Genomic DNA, 16,457 nt, shown 5'->3' on the forward strand with positions numbered 1-16,457 from the left:
GGAGGAAAAAAAAAAAATCTAAACACTCAGGATTAGATGAAATATTTCCAAGTCTACCTTGATGGAATTAGCTGTAAGATTAAGATTTAGCTTTATTTCACTTTTTTATAGTTAAAATTATTTTTCTTTATTTCTCATACTAGGAAAAATGATTGAAATACAGAGAAGATACTGTTCCATTTTTTCAGATTTATTTTCTTTAGCTCAGTTTTCCAGAAGTGTTTAGAATATGAGCTGTTTATGTGCATTCATCTGTCTGAGTAACTGGTGCTAGGAATACTTGAGGAGAAATGCTTCAAGAGACAAACAGAAAAGGAATTATTTCAGGAGAAAGTTTAAAAACAAATCAAAAACAACTTGAGAATGCTTCATTAGTAGGAAAAAAAAAAACCAAAACAGAATGTTACCAAGAAAAACACTCATAATAGTCATAGTTTGGTATTTTGACTCTTAGCAATTATTATTGCTTGGTTAAACTAAGTACGCTTTTTCCTACCAAGGAAAGTAGTCAATAGCGTGTTAAGGTCTCCTTGCTCTAGCAAGATTGCTGATTCTTGGTCAGAAAAGTGATCTGAAAACTTGGGGAACTCTCACCTCTCCCACTTACTTATTTGGCTGAAACTGTCTGATGTTTGTTTGGGGTCATACGTGGGTTGGAACTCAAATCTTCTATTCCCATTCCCCAGCCCTTGCATATGATTTAAGGGTGTTTGTGTAGTTCAGCTCAGAAGACTAGATAGCTTGGGCTGATTGCATGTAGTGCTAAGTCTGGAAACAATTAACGTGTTTTATGTTGCTTCTACCAGCATTAATGTGAGACTAGTTTGAGGTTAGTAGTGCTCAGGCGTTCTGTATGGGTAGGATATGAGCAGCTGAGATTTATAGTTGTCAAAGATGTTTTATCCGGGGAAGTGCAAGATGTCTTTTGCTGTAGTTATTTATACTGTGCTGTTCTAAATGCTTATGGGCTGTCGCCTGTGAGATGCAGGAGATGATAGCCATTGCAGATGGTGATAGCCATTGGTTTTGAAAAACAAATGTGGAGCATGTTTGAAGATGTAACTTCAGTGTTACATTTCATTTGTAGTATAGTGTCATCTTTGTCTTCTAGTCAAAGCTCATACAATAAGCTACTTTTTGCATATAGCTGAAGGCTGCTTGAGAGAACTCTCAGTCTATCTGAAACTCATTCCTTTCTTTGACATCACAGGTTTCCTGTCTCATCTGACTTCCTTCATCAGTAGCATGTGGGTTTTTTAACCTATTCGCTTCAGCATTATCAAAGAGTACTCAGTCCTTGTGAACTGATGGAACTGCAGTCATTAAATAACTTGCAAAGTTTTGATCTTCCATTCCACATGGAACTGGTTACATTCCTGTTCCAAGCATTTGAGCGAAGACCGAAGAAACAAACTTGTAAATACTTATGACTGCATAAACCTTAATGTATGAAATCTTGAGTGTTTGCTTCTGAGAAAAGGCTTTTTATGGGTGGTTTAATCTTGTGCCTTACTGTGCTGGTAAAAACTGAATGCTGAAGTGAATAATTCAGTAACCTTGTGCACCAGAAAAACTTGAATTTATCAGCCCAGCTCAGATACGAGAAAATGTTAGATTCACTGAAAATGCCTCAGTAATTGTGCTGTACAAAACAATTAGATGGGTAGTGATTTGTAGTCAGAATGGATGTTTGTTTTGGAATACTGACAGTATAAGGGGTTGATGTGGAAAGATTTGAAGTTATGCTTAATCTAATAGCTGTAAGTGGTCCCAACAACAACAGCAAGAATCCACCTACTGGTTTATATCTTTGTCTCAGAATTCTGATAGCTTTCTGTTTTGACTTTCTGCTGACAGGTCACATTTAGGGCAGGCAAAACATAAGGCACATAGCCCTCCTGAGAGTAGAAAATCTATTTCAAAGACACCCAAAGTGCAGTCTAATACTACTTCTGAGCAGTCCAAGGGACACTTTTCTAAAAGGTAATTGCACTTCATATTCATGTTATCAGTGTTATCTGCACTTCACAATTGTATGCAATATATCTAATTATACAGAGTTGTTATAAAATGTATGACTACGGTGTTAGGTATTGCATTCAGTGGATGTGTGTCATTCTGTTCATGTTTTTTATTTTAATTCAACTGAGAGCATCTCATCACTGATGGGGAGCATACAAATTATGCATAACTAGTCCTGAAATACTTGCAAGTTCTTTTCCTCTCTTCCCTCTTCATGTTGGGGAAAGATTGCCCAAGGAGTTCTGAGTGGTGTCCAACAGTAATTGAAACTCACAATGCTCCAAAGAACACTTGTGTTTAGGGTAAACACTTCAGACACATTTTATCTGTTCTTTATAAGTTTCTGCTACATATGCACTAGATCATCTTTCTCTCATGTAGAGGAAAATTGTACTCTTCTTGTGCTTCTTGAAATTAATCGCATAAGATAGGCTTTCATTAAGCACTTCTGTTGAGCTGGAATCCTGTTGTGACTAGTTATGCATTGTTGAGCACTCCGTTCTCATGTGGAACTCGTATTCTCAAACATTCAGAGAACAGCTTCATAGCTTGAAATTTTTAATTAATTTTACAAAAATCCTAGTGAAATCAATCCAAGTCATCCAGTATCTCCCTCTTTTTTGTTTAAAAGCAATATCTGATGCATTCATTTTGTTGCTTTAATTTTCATGTTAGTGATTTTTTTTTTTTTTTTTGCATCAAAATCTGGAATGAGCATGTTTTATGAACTTAATAATCAGTAGGTTTTCTTACTTGCAGTTTTCTTTATTTTGACTGCTGATGTTTGTCTTGCAAAACTGTTGCACAGTATGAGGTTGAGTTTAATACTAATGCTGTCTCTGCTTATTTCTGCAGAGGCTGTAGTTCATCTGCTGTTCTAATACCACAAGAAGATTCAGAAAGAGTCAGTACTTCAGAAAAGCAAAAAACGGGGCAGGTGCCTAAGAAAGACAATTCTCGAGGAGTTAAACGCAGTGCAAGTCCAGATTACAGCAGGACCAATTCTCCTAGCTCTGCTAAAAAACCTAAAGCACTTCAACACGCCGAAACTTCCTCGGAAAGTAACAAGCCACATACTAAATCCAAGAGAAGACACTTAGACCAAGAACAGCAGAAGTCTACACAATTGCCATCAACAAGCAAGGCTCACACCAGAAAGGGTGGAGCTGCTGGTAGCTCCCGAAGTCAGAAAAGGAAAAGGACAGAGAGTACGTCTTGTATAAAGAGTCGTTCAGCAGTTGAATCAACTGGCGCTGAAGAGAAGTCAGCAAAATCCTCCAAGCTGGCTTCAAAATCGGTGACCTCAGCCAAAGCTGGGTGTAGCACCATCACTGATTCTTCTTCTTCAGCTTCTACATCCTCTTCCTCTTCTGCTATTGCCTCTGCTTCTTCCACTGTTCCTCAGGGTGCCAGAGTGAAACAGGGTAAGGACCAGAATAAGGCTAGACGTTCACGTTCTGCGTCCAGCCCTAGTCCAAGAAGGAGCAGCAGGGACAAAGAACAGAGCAAAACAGGTGGCTCTTCAAAGTTTGACTGGGCTGCTCGATTCAGTCCAAAAGTTAGTCTCCCTAAAACAAAACTGTCTCTACCAGGCTCTTCTAAGTCAGAGACCTCAAAACCTGGACCTTCAGGACTGCAGGCTAAGCTAGCAAGTAAGTTGTTCACTTGCTTTTATGGAAGAATAAGCATATATGTTTTTAAAAATTAACTCTTCTAAACAAGTACTTAAGTTATTTTAAGTTGTCTTGGGACCTTGTTAGAGTGAAGTAACTGGTACTGTATTTACTGACCTCTTAATGTATTTACTGACCTTTTAAGCAAAGCTGTGACTGAAACTACTTATAGCTAAAGCAAAAGGTTTTAAGTAAACGGTTGGTGTTGTATAAGCCTAAACTTCATGTTGCATGTGATTTTTTTTTTTTTTTTTTTAAAAACAGAATTTACACAAGATATTTGCTTGCTTGCTTCTGTGATGGATGCTACGTAATCATTATAAGGTTCTTTTATTGTGTTTGTCCTGGCTGATTTTGCCGTTTTGCTAAACTTGCTGGAAAACAAGCAGATAATTTTTTTTCATGTCTGAAGTGTACTTTGCTAATTTTTCGTACTAATGTGTCCTCTCCCTGGTTCTTAATTGGAGTAGTGAATGCCACGTCTTGTTCTGATGAGGATCTTAGGCTTTTTCCAAGCTGAGCCTTTGCTCAATAGTATGCAAGATATGCTTGTAGCTCTGTTTTCTTGAAAAACATTTAAAATGCATTACATTGACTTTGTTTACAATCTGTTTTTTTAATAGCAAGTGTTTTGTAAAACTTTGTTAAGTAGGATTCCAAAGCTTAGTAACTGTTGGATGTTGATCTAGGCATGATCATGAGTAGTCCTGTCCCAACTAGGGCATGTCTATAGCTAATACTCATGCAGGAAATATGTGAAATAAACAAGAGGACCTGGATGACTTCCTGTATAATCAAAACAGATTTAATTGACCTAACAGGCTTGTTTTGGATAACTTGCATGTCTAGAGTATTGATTGTAGAATTACCTAACCTAGTTGAAGAAGGATAGAATTGGGGAAGGGGAGAGGCATTGCTTTCTTATGGCAAGGCTTTATATGCCTAGTTCAAGACTAAATGGGTGATGGATTCCTGAGAAAAAACTGAACTTCTCCAGGATAAAGTAAGAGAGGAAGGAGTTAGAATTGGACAAGATCTGGACTAACCAGCAAGTTGTTAATGAAATCTGCCCTTTCCTAAGGGCAACTTCATGGACAGTGAAGGCTTTTGCCACAGGGAGGCAAAAGAATTCCCTTCTGGTAAGGGAACATGAGATGAATGTGAAGGATAGTTTGTGACTGCTTATAAACCTTTAGCCAGGAGTGAGAACGCTGGGATAGCACAGTCTGAGGGGGAGCATTGAGTAGCTTGAAAAACAACATTGAGAATACCAGTGTAAATTATCTCTACCAAGAATGTACTGTGAAAGCCAGCTTGACCAGCTTTAGCTGTTTTGTGACTTGAAAGTCAGCTTTTGTGAAGGGTAAATGTGTACTTGAACTTCTTGGCTTTATGTCATAAATAGAACTAAGATGGTATGGACAGTAAATGGATGATTAAAAAGTCAGTTTTAAAGATCATAGTAAATTGTAGTAAGACTCATTAGATGCTAAAAAAAAAAAAAGTTTTCTTTAGATGGCATCCCAGTTTGAGGAGGGAAAAGGGAAGTGTAACCTACAGTAAACAGGTGTTAAATGTAATTGAATAGCTATTACATTGAATGCTACTGATTGGAGTGTGGTTATACTAAATATCACCGAGCTTTTTAAATGTTACAAAGATGTAAGGACTTGATCTACAATAAATGAAGATGCTAAACTTTATATTCTTAAATAGTCTTAGCTTTTCAAAAGGTGCATTAAAGCTCTTTCACAACCATTTGGAAAAAAAATTCTGGATTTTTGCAAATATTTTCATAAAATATACATGATCCAAAATGCTGAGAGGCATAAAAAAAAAAAAAAAACAAACCATCAAGATAGGTTACTAAGGTAGGATGGCTCTGGTAAGCTAAAAACTTCAGGAGAGTAAGGGAGCATAAGGAGGTGACATTTCAGATATTAACAACCCTAATGTTTTCTAAAGCAGATTGGCAAGCAGTGATCTAGATGAAATTATTGCAGTTTATGCTTCTCTGTTGGAAGAGTCCTTAAATGTCACTGTAGAAACTATAACCCTACTGAATTTTGCTTTCTATAGAGGTACAGTGTGAGACGGGTGCTTATAAAAATCTGAAATAAGGTCAGTTGGAATAACTAGTAGAAAACAACTAAGAGCCCTGTAAGGGAAGATGAAAAGCATGGGGTGAGGTGAGTGGAGAATGGTGGTGCGAGATTGGCTCTAGGAAGAATGGCCTGAGAAGGGAGATTTTTGTGACTGAGATACTGTCAGTTATGCCTGTGTAAATACAGCTATTGCGGTTGAAGAATGATGTACGGAACTACAGTCAAGTTAAGGATGTCTGGGTTGATACTGAGGGGAATTCTAGAGCATTAGAGTGGCAGGAGGTGCCTTTCCCTGTCACGGCTATTTTTACCCTATCTTTATTGCCTGAGCAGGAAAGAAAGAGCCAATCTGAAGTCTAAACTTTCAGCTCTAACAAGTGGATTTCTATTGATATTTTTCCGAACTGCTAACTAAAGGATTTCAGGATTATACACTGAAAATTTAACTTCATTTAGGCTTGAGTAACATGTTCAGAGTTTTGAGATAAGTGAATGCAGTAAGTGCAGCTGCATTCAGAACTTGTTTCTTTCATACTATAAAAAAATACTTAAAAACAAAAACAAAAACAAGCTGACTGGTAAGGACGCAAAATGTGAAGATGTTTGTAAGAATTTTTTTTTTTTTTTAAACTTCATTTGATTTCTGTTGGGCTACACCGTTTCAGGTTTAGCCTGTTTTGGGTCTCTTCCTTAAACTCATTACCATGAGTGTTTGGCATGCAAATGGGATGATGTCACAGCATAAACAGTTTATCTGCCTGCTACAGGGAAACCTATGGCTCTACTTCAGAATTGAAGTTCACATCTGAAATTTTTGTACTTGCTGAATATGAACTGCTTAAGCCTAACTTTCTTTTGAATGTCTGTAGCTTCTACTCTTTGAAATGGGTATCTTGAGGATTGCTTTTTATTAAAGAAATAGTGCTGAATAGTGATAAACAAGGACTTAATTCACCTGCAAGCCCTTGCTGTCAGTGACAGCATGACTAGTGCTTTCCTTTGTCAGATGCTCCTAGGGCATCTCTAATCCTGTCTATCTGAATATGGGTTGTACCCTGTTTACCTGTGAAGGCATGGGGCTTTCCACTTGCAGATCCAATAGACAGAGGACTAACTCTGAGGCAGGAGGTGTGTCGGAAGTGTGTTAAGGGGAAGCAGGGATTCTGATGAAATTGTGAGGGGGGGGGGAAAAAGGAGGTTGGTTTTGTGCTAGAGAAATAGTGATCTTCAGTTATGTTATTGGGAAGACTGGAAGGATTTCCTAAAAGGTGCAAGTAGTAAGGGTGGCTTAAGCCTCCTTAAGCAATAAATTCTAAGGGTAGAGAATGGCTATAAAGAGTAGGAAGGAAGCAAGCTCTGCCGAATCCTTTTTCACATCCTTTTTGCCCTCTGAAATGAATAAAGGGAGGTGGAAGAGCTTATGTACCCTGGTAGGTGTGTCAGGTGTAGAAGAGAAGACTTGGGAAAAGGAAAACATGAAAATATGAGTAGAGTGCTCACACTGAAAGGAGGAGAGAATGAACTCAGCTGTTCTGGATGCTCAGACCATGATGTGTTTTGCAACTCGTCTGCCAATCTAACCATACATTCTGTAGTACCTTCTTACTGAAGTAATTCAGTTTAAAGAAAAGACTCAATTAATTTAATGCCCCTTAAGGAGAAGGGCAATCCACTCCACAACCTCACTGCCCCACTGTTTAATGGCGTTTGTACTCACCTGACTCCTCTCAGCCCTGCTCAGCTCACTGTTGTGGCACAATGCTAACAGAATGGAAGTGTGCAACAAGTGTGCATGCTGTGTCTCAGCCTGGGGACAGTAAGGCATGAGAATGCAGAAGCACAGCAGTAAGCAGTGTGGCTGGCTCTGCTGTCTTGTGAAACCTCTGCATAAACCCTGTGTTGATATAAGCCAAGTTTATTTTACTTCTTTTATGGTGAGTATGTGATGTCTGTTACTGATCTGCTAAGAACAAACTTATATTTAGGTCTTTTTTTATTTAATTATCTTATTTATTTAAGCTGGATACCCTGAATACCCACAAATATGAAGCAGTAAATGATGTGTTGAAATAAGGAGTTAAAATGTGCTTATATATTTTTCCAGACTATTGTAACTTGGTAATTAAATTTTCCAAATGTAAGGTAAAAGTAAACCTAATTTTTAAATTTTCACCATAATATTACATGGAGAAGCAGGCTATTTGGTGTCTGCATCTAATATGAACTTACAGAACAGTAGACATATCTTGTGGACTAATAGCACTATACTTAATGCATGCAATTTGTATTGCAAAATACGAGCTGTGAGGGCTTGTTTCTGCACAACTTCCATAACTTGAGAAATGCAGATAGGTATGGCTAAGGGTTCTGCTGCAGCTGTTTCAAACTGATCTTGTCTTTTTTTCTAATGCCACTCCTCCCCTTCCCCCCTCCCCCCCAGCAAGGCAAGTCACTTACTATATGTGGATAGGGTTGGAGTCAATGACTGCTCCTGTTGTAGCAAATTCTGCTTAAATTGTTGGTTTGAAACCATAATGTCATTGCTTTTGGAGCATAAAAAAAAAAAAGCTCATAAGTATAGGCTATCTGGAAATTGAGGTGGCTGGCTTATTTCAGGTCAGTGCTTGGTGGCTGGGTGCTGAAGCTTGCTTGCTTAGGTTGCCAAGTTTCTTGGGTTAATAAGCCAGGTGTATGGTAAACACAGGAATATCAGGTTAACCTTGATCTACATGGAACTTAAAGCTGTATGCAGTTAATGTGTTTGATCTAGGAATACAGTTTAGTATTTGCCAGGACAGACTGTTGACTAGGTCATTAATAACTTTACAGATTATTTTCCTTTTTGTGTTATAAATATCCTATCAAAAACGATGTAGTTACCATTTCATTCCTAAATGCTGTAACTCAGTATTTCTGGAACTTTTTATAAGATCACAGAAATCAACAGAAACCAATTTGTGCTAAAAAAACAATGTATGCTTGTGTGTTCTATTTTTGTTTTGTTACCAGAAGAGGGAACAGAGATCTAATTTCTTTTTAAGGCTTCATTTGTCCTAGCAATAGTATGCCTAAGTTGGATGTTTTGGAGCTCTATTTTCTTATTTATTTTAGAGATGTCCTGTGGTTGAAAGTTCCCTCAGAATGATAGCTTTGTAGAGCAAATCAGTATCAGTTGTCAGTCTTCAACAGTTCAAATACTTCTAAATTAAAAGCTCTCAACTCCTTTGCCTGTGATGTGAAGATGTGTGTGGCTATTTGCCTGAAGGAAGGTCTTACGATAGCAGTGTGGTTTGCAGTGATGTAGTTACAGCAGAAACACAAAACAAAAGCCCAACATACTGCAGATCTCACCACTGTCAGTGTTTGGATTCTGGAGGGAGGTAGGGGAGTTCGCTTTGGATTTAAGACAGTTATTCTTAAACTGTACTGATGTAGATCAATCTGACTGTAACTAAAAAAATTATGATTTAGCTAGTGACTGTCTAAGTTGATGCTGTGTGGATTTATTCTAAGCAGTGGAGGCAAAACAGATGAGATCCTTCCACCAATAGTTATTCTCTCTAATCTAAAGCTAAAGCCTTTCTTTTTTCCATTTTAGGTGCTTTGAATGTGAACACATCAAAATAAGAAACACCTCATACTGTGGTATCTGTTTATGAGGAAGGCCTACAAGCTCTTGTATGCCTGTAGTGTATGAATTGCAGAAGGTGTCCAAGTAGCAGTTTGGAGTTTAGTAGCACTGAAATGAGTAAAATAAATATCTTCTACCTTTTACTGATAGAGCTGTGCAGTGTAAGATGACTAATAGCTGATGTAGACTTACTGTGGTTTTTCTGTAGAGGCTGCCCTGCTTCTCTTTTTGGTAGAACTACTGTGTTTAAAGACCAACTTACTCTCTTAATCATTTACCTGTTACATAGGCCTAAGAAAATCCACGAAGAAGCGCAGTGAATCACCACCTGCTGAGCTCCCCAGTTTGCGGCGGAGCACACGGCAAAAGACCACGGGCTCCTGTGCTAGTACCAGGTAAACCTTCAGACAGCAAAACGGGATCTCTGCTGTGGATTGAAACTTACTTGTTTTTATGGATGGAAATTGCCTTTATCTTTCTTAGCTACTGTAGAAGTAGCTGCGGCTTTTCAGGCTTGCCATGTCACTCTGCATACCTGTGTCCTGGGTGATGCATCACCAGATTTTCAATAAGTACCTTGGCTATAGAAATTGAGGACAAGAAGTACCCAAAGGCAGTATTACAAATGTAAATAATCCTTCCCTTAGATTGTTGTTTAAAAAGTTAATGAATGCTAGTAGAGTATTGTGGATTATGAATGATAGAATGAAATGTATTCTGAAAAATAAAAAGGACTCTATGATGCCATGCAGGTGGCTGTTTTAACACTGTATTGCTCAACTGACTCAGCTTCTTCAACAGCTGCGTATGAACAACTGATGTTGCAAATATCTAGGTACTTGATATGCCTGAGGTCTGATCCTGTTGTCAGTTCTGCACTTTAATTTGGCTTCTGACATCACAGGCATATATATTTGTAACGATGACAATAGTGATATTTAAAAAAAGCAGACTTAGAAAGACTCGTGCTCTTTGACTTGTTTGCCATTTAAAAGAAGCCTGAACACATTTAAAAGAAGCCTGAACATCAGGGTTCTGTACTTTGAGTAGTTCAGAACTTTCTTCAAAGGCAAGTACTCTGTCAGAGTTCTTCTCAAATGTGTACTTGATTTGTGATTCAGTCACTTTAAGATTAATCATTTTAACTGTTATTTTAGTAGAGTGTGTTGTCCTGAAGTGTATAATGTAAAGACCTAGCTGTAATGCCTTAGCATGAACAAATCATGGATGTGGTGCAAGATGAGGCAAGTAAGGGAAAGTTGGATAGTTTAATGAAGACTGGTTCTTATGTGAATCCATGTCTTTGCGCACCTTTGTGATAACTATCTATGTAAATGAAAGAAAAAATTACTTCTTCATGGAGAAATCTCTTGTTGTTATAATTCCTAAGTTCTGAAACCTCTGTTTCCTTGAATCTTTAGTCGGCGAGGCTCTGGCCTGGGCAAAAGAGGAGCAGCTGAAGCTCGCCGACAGGAGAAGATGGCTGATCCTGACAACAACCAGGATGGAGTTAACTCTTCAGCTGCACGTACAGATGAGGCTCCCCAGGGAGCTGCAGGTAAGAAGTACAACCAACCGCAGCATTTTGGTACGCCGCTGATACTTGCTCATGCAAAGTTCTTCTAGAACTTAAGGTGTTTAAGAAGTTATGGTTAAGTTAGTACAGCTTCAGTGAGAGGGACCTTTACTTTTGAATCTGATCCCTTGGTTGTCAGGTACGAGTTTCAGTTAGACTACTTCATAGTCTCAAAAAAATTTTTAATAGGGTAGACTTGTCTTTAATTAATTTTCAGAATTTTATGTTAATACTGCAGAAATGACTGTAGTGCTGACTGAAGAGATGCCAAACTCTCCAGAATATGGAAGACAAGTGTTTACCTATAAGTGTTCCTTTATTTCTGTAAAATATTCTGCAAATTGTCTGAAACTGCAAGCCTGTCTATATGGGCAAATTTTGTCATTAGATTAAGAAATGCTCTTGTTTTTACAATCCTGTGAAGGAGTACTTAAATTTGTCACCTGGTCCTAATCAGCAGTTATTTCAAAGCAGCTTTCCAGTAATTATGCTGAGTTGTAGAAAAAACTCAAATGTCTGTTTAAAATCAGCTACATCAGTATGAAAATTCAAAATTAACTAAGTGCAGCATAACACTCAAGGCATGAAATTAGTAACAATACAGACAAATGTATGTGAAAGATTATTTGCCAATCTGACTTCTTTTCATCGTCTTGTGTTGGTGTAGCTTTGGTCTTTTATGGGAAGGATTGGCTCCCTATGCTGACATTGATGTTACTGAAGTAGTTGCACAGAAGTGTGGTGGCAGTGTGTCATGGGCTGGTTTGGCCCAGTTCTGTGACTAGTGGGGCTGAGAGACCCATGGATCTGCACCCTGGAAAAAAGGGAAAAAGGGGAAAAAGATAGAGAGATGGCCTGAAAACAAAACAGTGGTAACAATCTGAGGAGAAACAAACTGATCTACTAAACAGTGTTAAATGAAGAGCATTTTTCTGTTGGAGCGTTTTTCTGGACACTTTCCTTGATGATGGAGATGATGAAAGTTTTGTAGCTCACAGTCTGCTTCTCTTCTAGCTTCTAGCTCTGTTGCTGGGGCTGTAGGTATGACAACATCTGGAGAAAGTGAGTCAGATGACTCTGAGATGGGAAGACTACAAGGTATAAAATCTGTAACTAATTTATAACTTATTTTTGTTTACAGCCTGTAAATACCCATACTGACCCAAGTTCTGTATTTTATATATAGTAGGATTTTGTTTCTACATCTGTGAATGTGATTCTTTTCTTACTGTAGCTGTCCTTAAGTATGACACCACCACCTTTAGCTCACTAAAGATCCAGGAATTTGCAACTAATATCTGGAGGTGTTGAGTGTCCTTATTTGTTTCCATGGTGTGTAATACACTGCTATTTATTGGGGGGGTGGGGATGGGCTGATGGATGCTCCTATTAAGTGCATAAGCATTTCCAAAATATCAAACTGTTTTTGCAGCAATGCATTTCCAGTTGAAAGGCTGCATTTGATCTGCTGTTACTCTGCCTGTTTCAGGATAGTTTTTTTTCATGCTTATCACTGATGCTCATGTTACTGTAAGCTTTGACCAAACAAAATTTAACTGTACTTCAAAATATTCTATTCTATGCCTTTGGCTATAGAAGGATTTAGATCTCTCACAATTTGGGAGTACAGAGAGGTGCAAACTCCAATTTTCATGTCCTGCAGCTGTTCTAGTGATATTCTTTTTTGTTGCTGTTTTTCAAGGAGTTTTTTTTTTTTATCATTATCTCTCTTGAAAATGACAGATACAGTTAATCTGTACCTTTAACATGGGACTGAGTGCCTTGTCAGTACCATTTCATTTGCTTATTGCTCTCATTAAACACGGGTACATGTTAGGAGTATTGAACTATTTTTTTGTCCATATTTGTATTGATCCAAAGCAGTTGTACATGCTACAATAAAAAATATAATCTCCCCATTAATCCAGCATAACTAAAGTATTGAAGAGTGTTTATTTAAAAAACAAACTAACTAATATTCAACAGATCATCCTGCTCATCAGCAAATAAAGCTGCGTATCCTTCCTCTCAGATTAATATTGCCACTCAGATCCTGAATCTGTGAAGATAATGAGTTTAACCAATTTTGCGTAGTTTGAAATCACATTTGGAATTGCTGCCTAGTAAATCTGCTAGTTTAGATCTGATCTTGTAATATTAATTTAGTAGACCAGATTTCTTCTGTAAAAAAAAAATATGTAGCTCTGGAAACTGGGTGACTTATTAAGGGTTCTTAATGCTCTGGTGCATACAAAAGTGACTTGTTTGTTCCCTAGAGGTCATCTCTTTTTTTGTGTTTAGAAATTGAAGTAGTTTCAGTCATCTAATCCTAACTCCTCTTTCCTAAAGTATCAGAATTCTAGTAGTCTTAAACTATTGCTTCATGGAACGTAAGCTTTTAAAAGTATATGTAGAAGCTTTGACAATGGCTGTTATCCTCTGTTTGCTTTTAGCTCTGTTAGAGGCTAGGGGTCTTCCTCCTCACCTGTTTGGCCCTCTTGGTCCTCGGATGTCGCAACTCTTCCACAGGACAATTGGAAGTGGAGCTAGTAAGCAAAGTTTGTCTAATTTGACTTAATTCTTTCCACTTCCAGACTAGTAGAATTCAGCCAGTAGTAAATTCTAGTATTCATGTTAGCTACATCATTTACATGTTGGAGATTTGTATGTCTTAATTGCTGAACTGCCAGTAAACAATATTAATTAGCTTGTCTTTGTATAAGGAGGACAAATTTGCTTTAGCCATATTTCTTTTCTTTTTACATTATTTTTATTTTTCCACCTGATGTTCCCTGCTTGGTGGGGAAGGGAGGGTTCACCTTTTTACCCTTTCTTTTTGTCTTGCATGATGGGCTGTTTAACAGAAGACCTCTGAAACTCCTGGTTTTGTTGTTTTCACCCCCCCCCCTTCGTTTTAAACAAGTTGTTGAGGTAGCTTTAAGGCAGTTAGGATATTCTAAGGTTCACTGTTCATAGGTTCAGATGTGTCTTAGTTATATCAGACTGTCCAAAGGAGAACATGGGTCTTTGTCATTCTGTTGTATCTGCATTATGTATCTGGATAATGCAAGCTGGATAGTTCAAGTTGATTTGGCTAGCAGGTGAGCCAAAACAAGCCTATTATACTCCTTTCCAAGAAGAAGATAGGGTCTAATCAATATTACATGTGCTGTATTATTTAGGAAATATGTTCAAAAGTCTTTTACTTCATAAATTTGGGAGCATGGGTTCTATCACCTGCTGTAGGTTGGTAGAGATGACTGTGGTGAGCAGTGTGATGGATTCCCTGTGCTGTGACCAGTCTGCACTGGAAGGACTGCCAAGAGTGAGATTTCATCTCCCTTTCCCTCCACTTTTACATGGCAGGGGAAGGCAGAGAAACTACAAATGCAGAGGAAGGCAAACTATCTCTGGTCTTCCACTCTGGCAGAAGTATAGCATGGAAGTTGCACTGAACGCTTATCTTTTAACATCTTCTTTCCTAATCTTTTTTGCTTACCCAGGTTCTAAAGCCCAGCAGCTTTTACAAGGTCTCCAAGCCACTGATGAAAGTCAGCAACTACAGGCAGTTATTGAGATGTGCCAGCTGTTGGTCATGGGAAATGAAGAAACGCTGGGAGGATTTCCAGTCAAGAGTGTTGTGCCAGCTTTGGTAAAAAAAAAAATAAAAATAAAAATTAAAATTAAAAAAAATTGTATATCTGGAAAACAAAATGTTTCACTGGATATTTTTTTTTGCTTAATCAAGTATTTATAATTTCAAGAGGTGTTTGGTCCACATGGTTGCATTTAGAACTAACATTGGGGAAAATCTGACAATCTTTGTATTGTCAGTTACATCTTCAGGTTAAAACCCACTGGAGTGTAGAGATTCCATTAGAAAGCCTTTAGGTTGCTCTTTAACAGAGCCTGCTTTTACTGAGTGTTTATTCTGTGGCAAGAATTGGTAAATGTCAGCAAAACAGGCCTTGCTGCTCATGTTGTTAATAAGCTAGCTGCTCCTTCTGGTAGAAGCTTGATAAATGCATGCTTGGAGGCATGCGTGAGCCAAGAGAACAATGTACAGAAGTACTTTAAACTTCTTCCACAGCAATCTCACAGGTTAACTTGTGATTGTGATTTTACGTCCCAGAGAAATGTGGGCATCTGGTGAATACCTCTGTGTAATGAAGAAAACACACCCCCAAACAAAAGTTAGACCTTGGTAATTTGTAGCCTATATTGTATTTTTTCAACTAACATTGTGTGAACTATGCATGGCTGTATATGAAAAGCTACAGCATAGATTTGTGCACTTTATGTTGATACCTGGATACTTTTACTAAGTCCATTTTATTTTTTTTTTTAAAAACAGATAACATTGCTGCAGATGGAGCACAACTTTGACATTGTAAGTGATTTGTAATATTAAAGAACTTTTTTAGCAAGTGCTATCATCTGAAATTAAAGCAGATCTATGTGTATATTTGTAGATGAACCATGCTTGTCGAGCCTTAACATACATGATGGAAGCACTTCCCAGATCATCTGCTGTAGTGGTAGATGCAATTCCTGTCTTCTTGGAAAAGGTAACATGAAATCAAAACAATGCTAAACCAATCTGGAGGTTTTCTGTCTACTGCTCTAATTTGAGGATTACCCATGATATAATCGCTTCTTTCGTAGCTTACAAGACAATGCATAATGCATCAGAAGCTTTTAAAATAGATTTCCTTGTTAATAGCCTTAGTGAAAAGCACTATGGGAATCACTGTAAACTTTGTCTTATTTCTCAGTATCTTGGTAATAACAATTACACATACTTGAAACTCTTGGAGTAGCTACAGAGTAGCTGTGTAACTGATCTAGCCTTAAATTGCTGGACTTGGTTGCATCTAACAGTATAGCCGTGGCTAACTGTCCAAGTGTTAATGAGCATTGTTTATACAAAGTGATTTAGTAATTGCTCTACAAATTTTGATTTATTCTAGCTGCAAGTTATTCAGTGCATTGATGTGGCAGAGCAGGCACTGACAGCCCTGGAGATGCTATCGCGCAGACATAGTAAAGCCATTCTGCAGGCAGTAAGTACAGAAATAATCACCTTTTACCTCTGCATTTCTGTTCCCCATCTTGATGACTTGTAAGTTCTTGAAAAAGAAGAAAAGTTTTGGTAACTTAGTAGTATTGAAAATGAAAACATGTATTTTTGTTACAGGGTGGGTTGGCAGACTGTTTGCTATATCTGGAATTCTTCAGTATAAATGCGCAGAGGAATGCACTAGCTATTGCTGCCAATTGCTGCCAGAGTATAACACCTGATGAGTTTCACTTTGTGGCAGACTCTTTGCCATTGCTTACACAAAGGTTAACCCATCAGGTAAGAGCTGTTGTAAAGCAGAAGGTTTCCTTTTGACCTGAAAGTAGTATAAAGCTTCTGTTAGATACCTAGTTCTTACTGTGTGTTATTT

The 16,457-nt window shown here is 37.9% G+C and overlaps 1 protein-coding gene across 9 annotated transcripts in view; it reads left to right on the top strand.

The window, feature by feature from the left end:
* TRIP12 (thyroid hormone receptor interactor 12) overlaps window positions 1–16,457 on the top strand; it is a 68,034-nt gene that overhangs the window by 28,629 nt on the left and 22,948 nt on the right. For 4 of the 9 annotated variants that reach the window (XM_042878547.1, XM_042878539.1, XM_042878541.1 and 1 more), the window contains 11 exons: window positions 1,858–1,983; window positions 2,878–3,674; window positions 9,721–9,826; window positions 10,853–10,989; window positions 12,022–12,105; window positions 13,461–13,556; window positions 14,511–14,659; window positions 15,362–15,397; window positions 15,480–15,575; window positions 15,978–16,070; window positions 16,205–16,366. In XM_042878547.1, the coding sequence (XP_042734481.1) occupies window positions 1,858–1,983; window positions 2,878–3,674; window positions 9,721–9,826; window positions 10,853–10,989; window positions 12,022–12,105; window positions 13,461–13,556; window positions 14,511–14,659; window positions 15,362–15,397; window positions 15,480–15,575; window positions 15,978–16,070; window positions 16,205–16,366 (1,882 nt within the window). The remainder of the gene's footprint in view (window positions 1–1,857; window positions 1,984–2,877; window positions 3,675–9,720; window positions 9,827–10,852; window positions 10,990–12,021; window positions 12,106–13,460; window positions 13,557–14,510; window positions 14,660–15,361; window positions 15,398–15,479; window positions 15,576–15,977; window positions 16,071–16,204; window positions 16,367–16,457) is intronic. The other 5 variants (XM_042878543.1, XM_042878544.1, XM_042878545.1 and 2 more) reach the window with 4 other exon arrangements.

This window comes from Lagopus leucura, unplaced genomic scaffold (assembly GCF_019238085.1).
Source record: "Lagopus leucura isolate 7727_CA_CO unplaced genomic scaffold, USGS_WTPT01 Super-Scaffold_100021, whole genome shotgun sequence".
Lineage (NCBI taxonomy): Eukaryota > Metazoa > Chordata > Aves > Galliformes > Phasianidae > Lagopus > Lagopus leucura.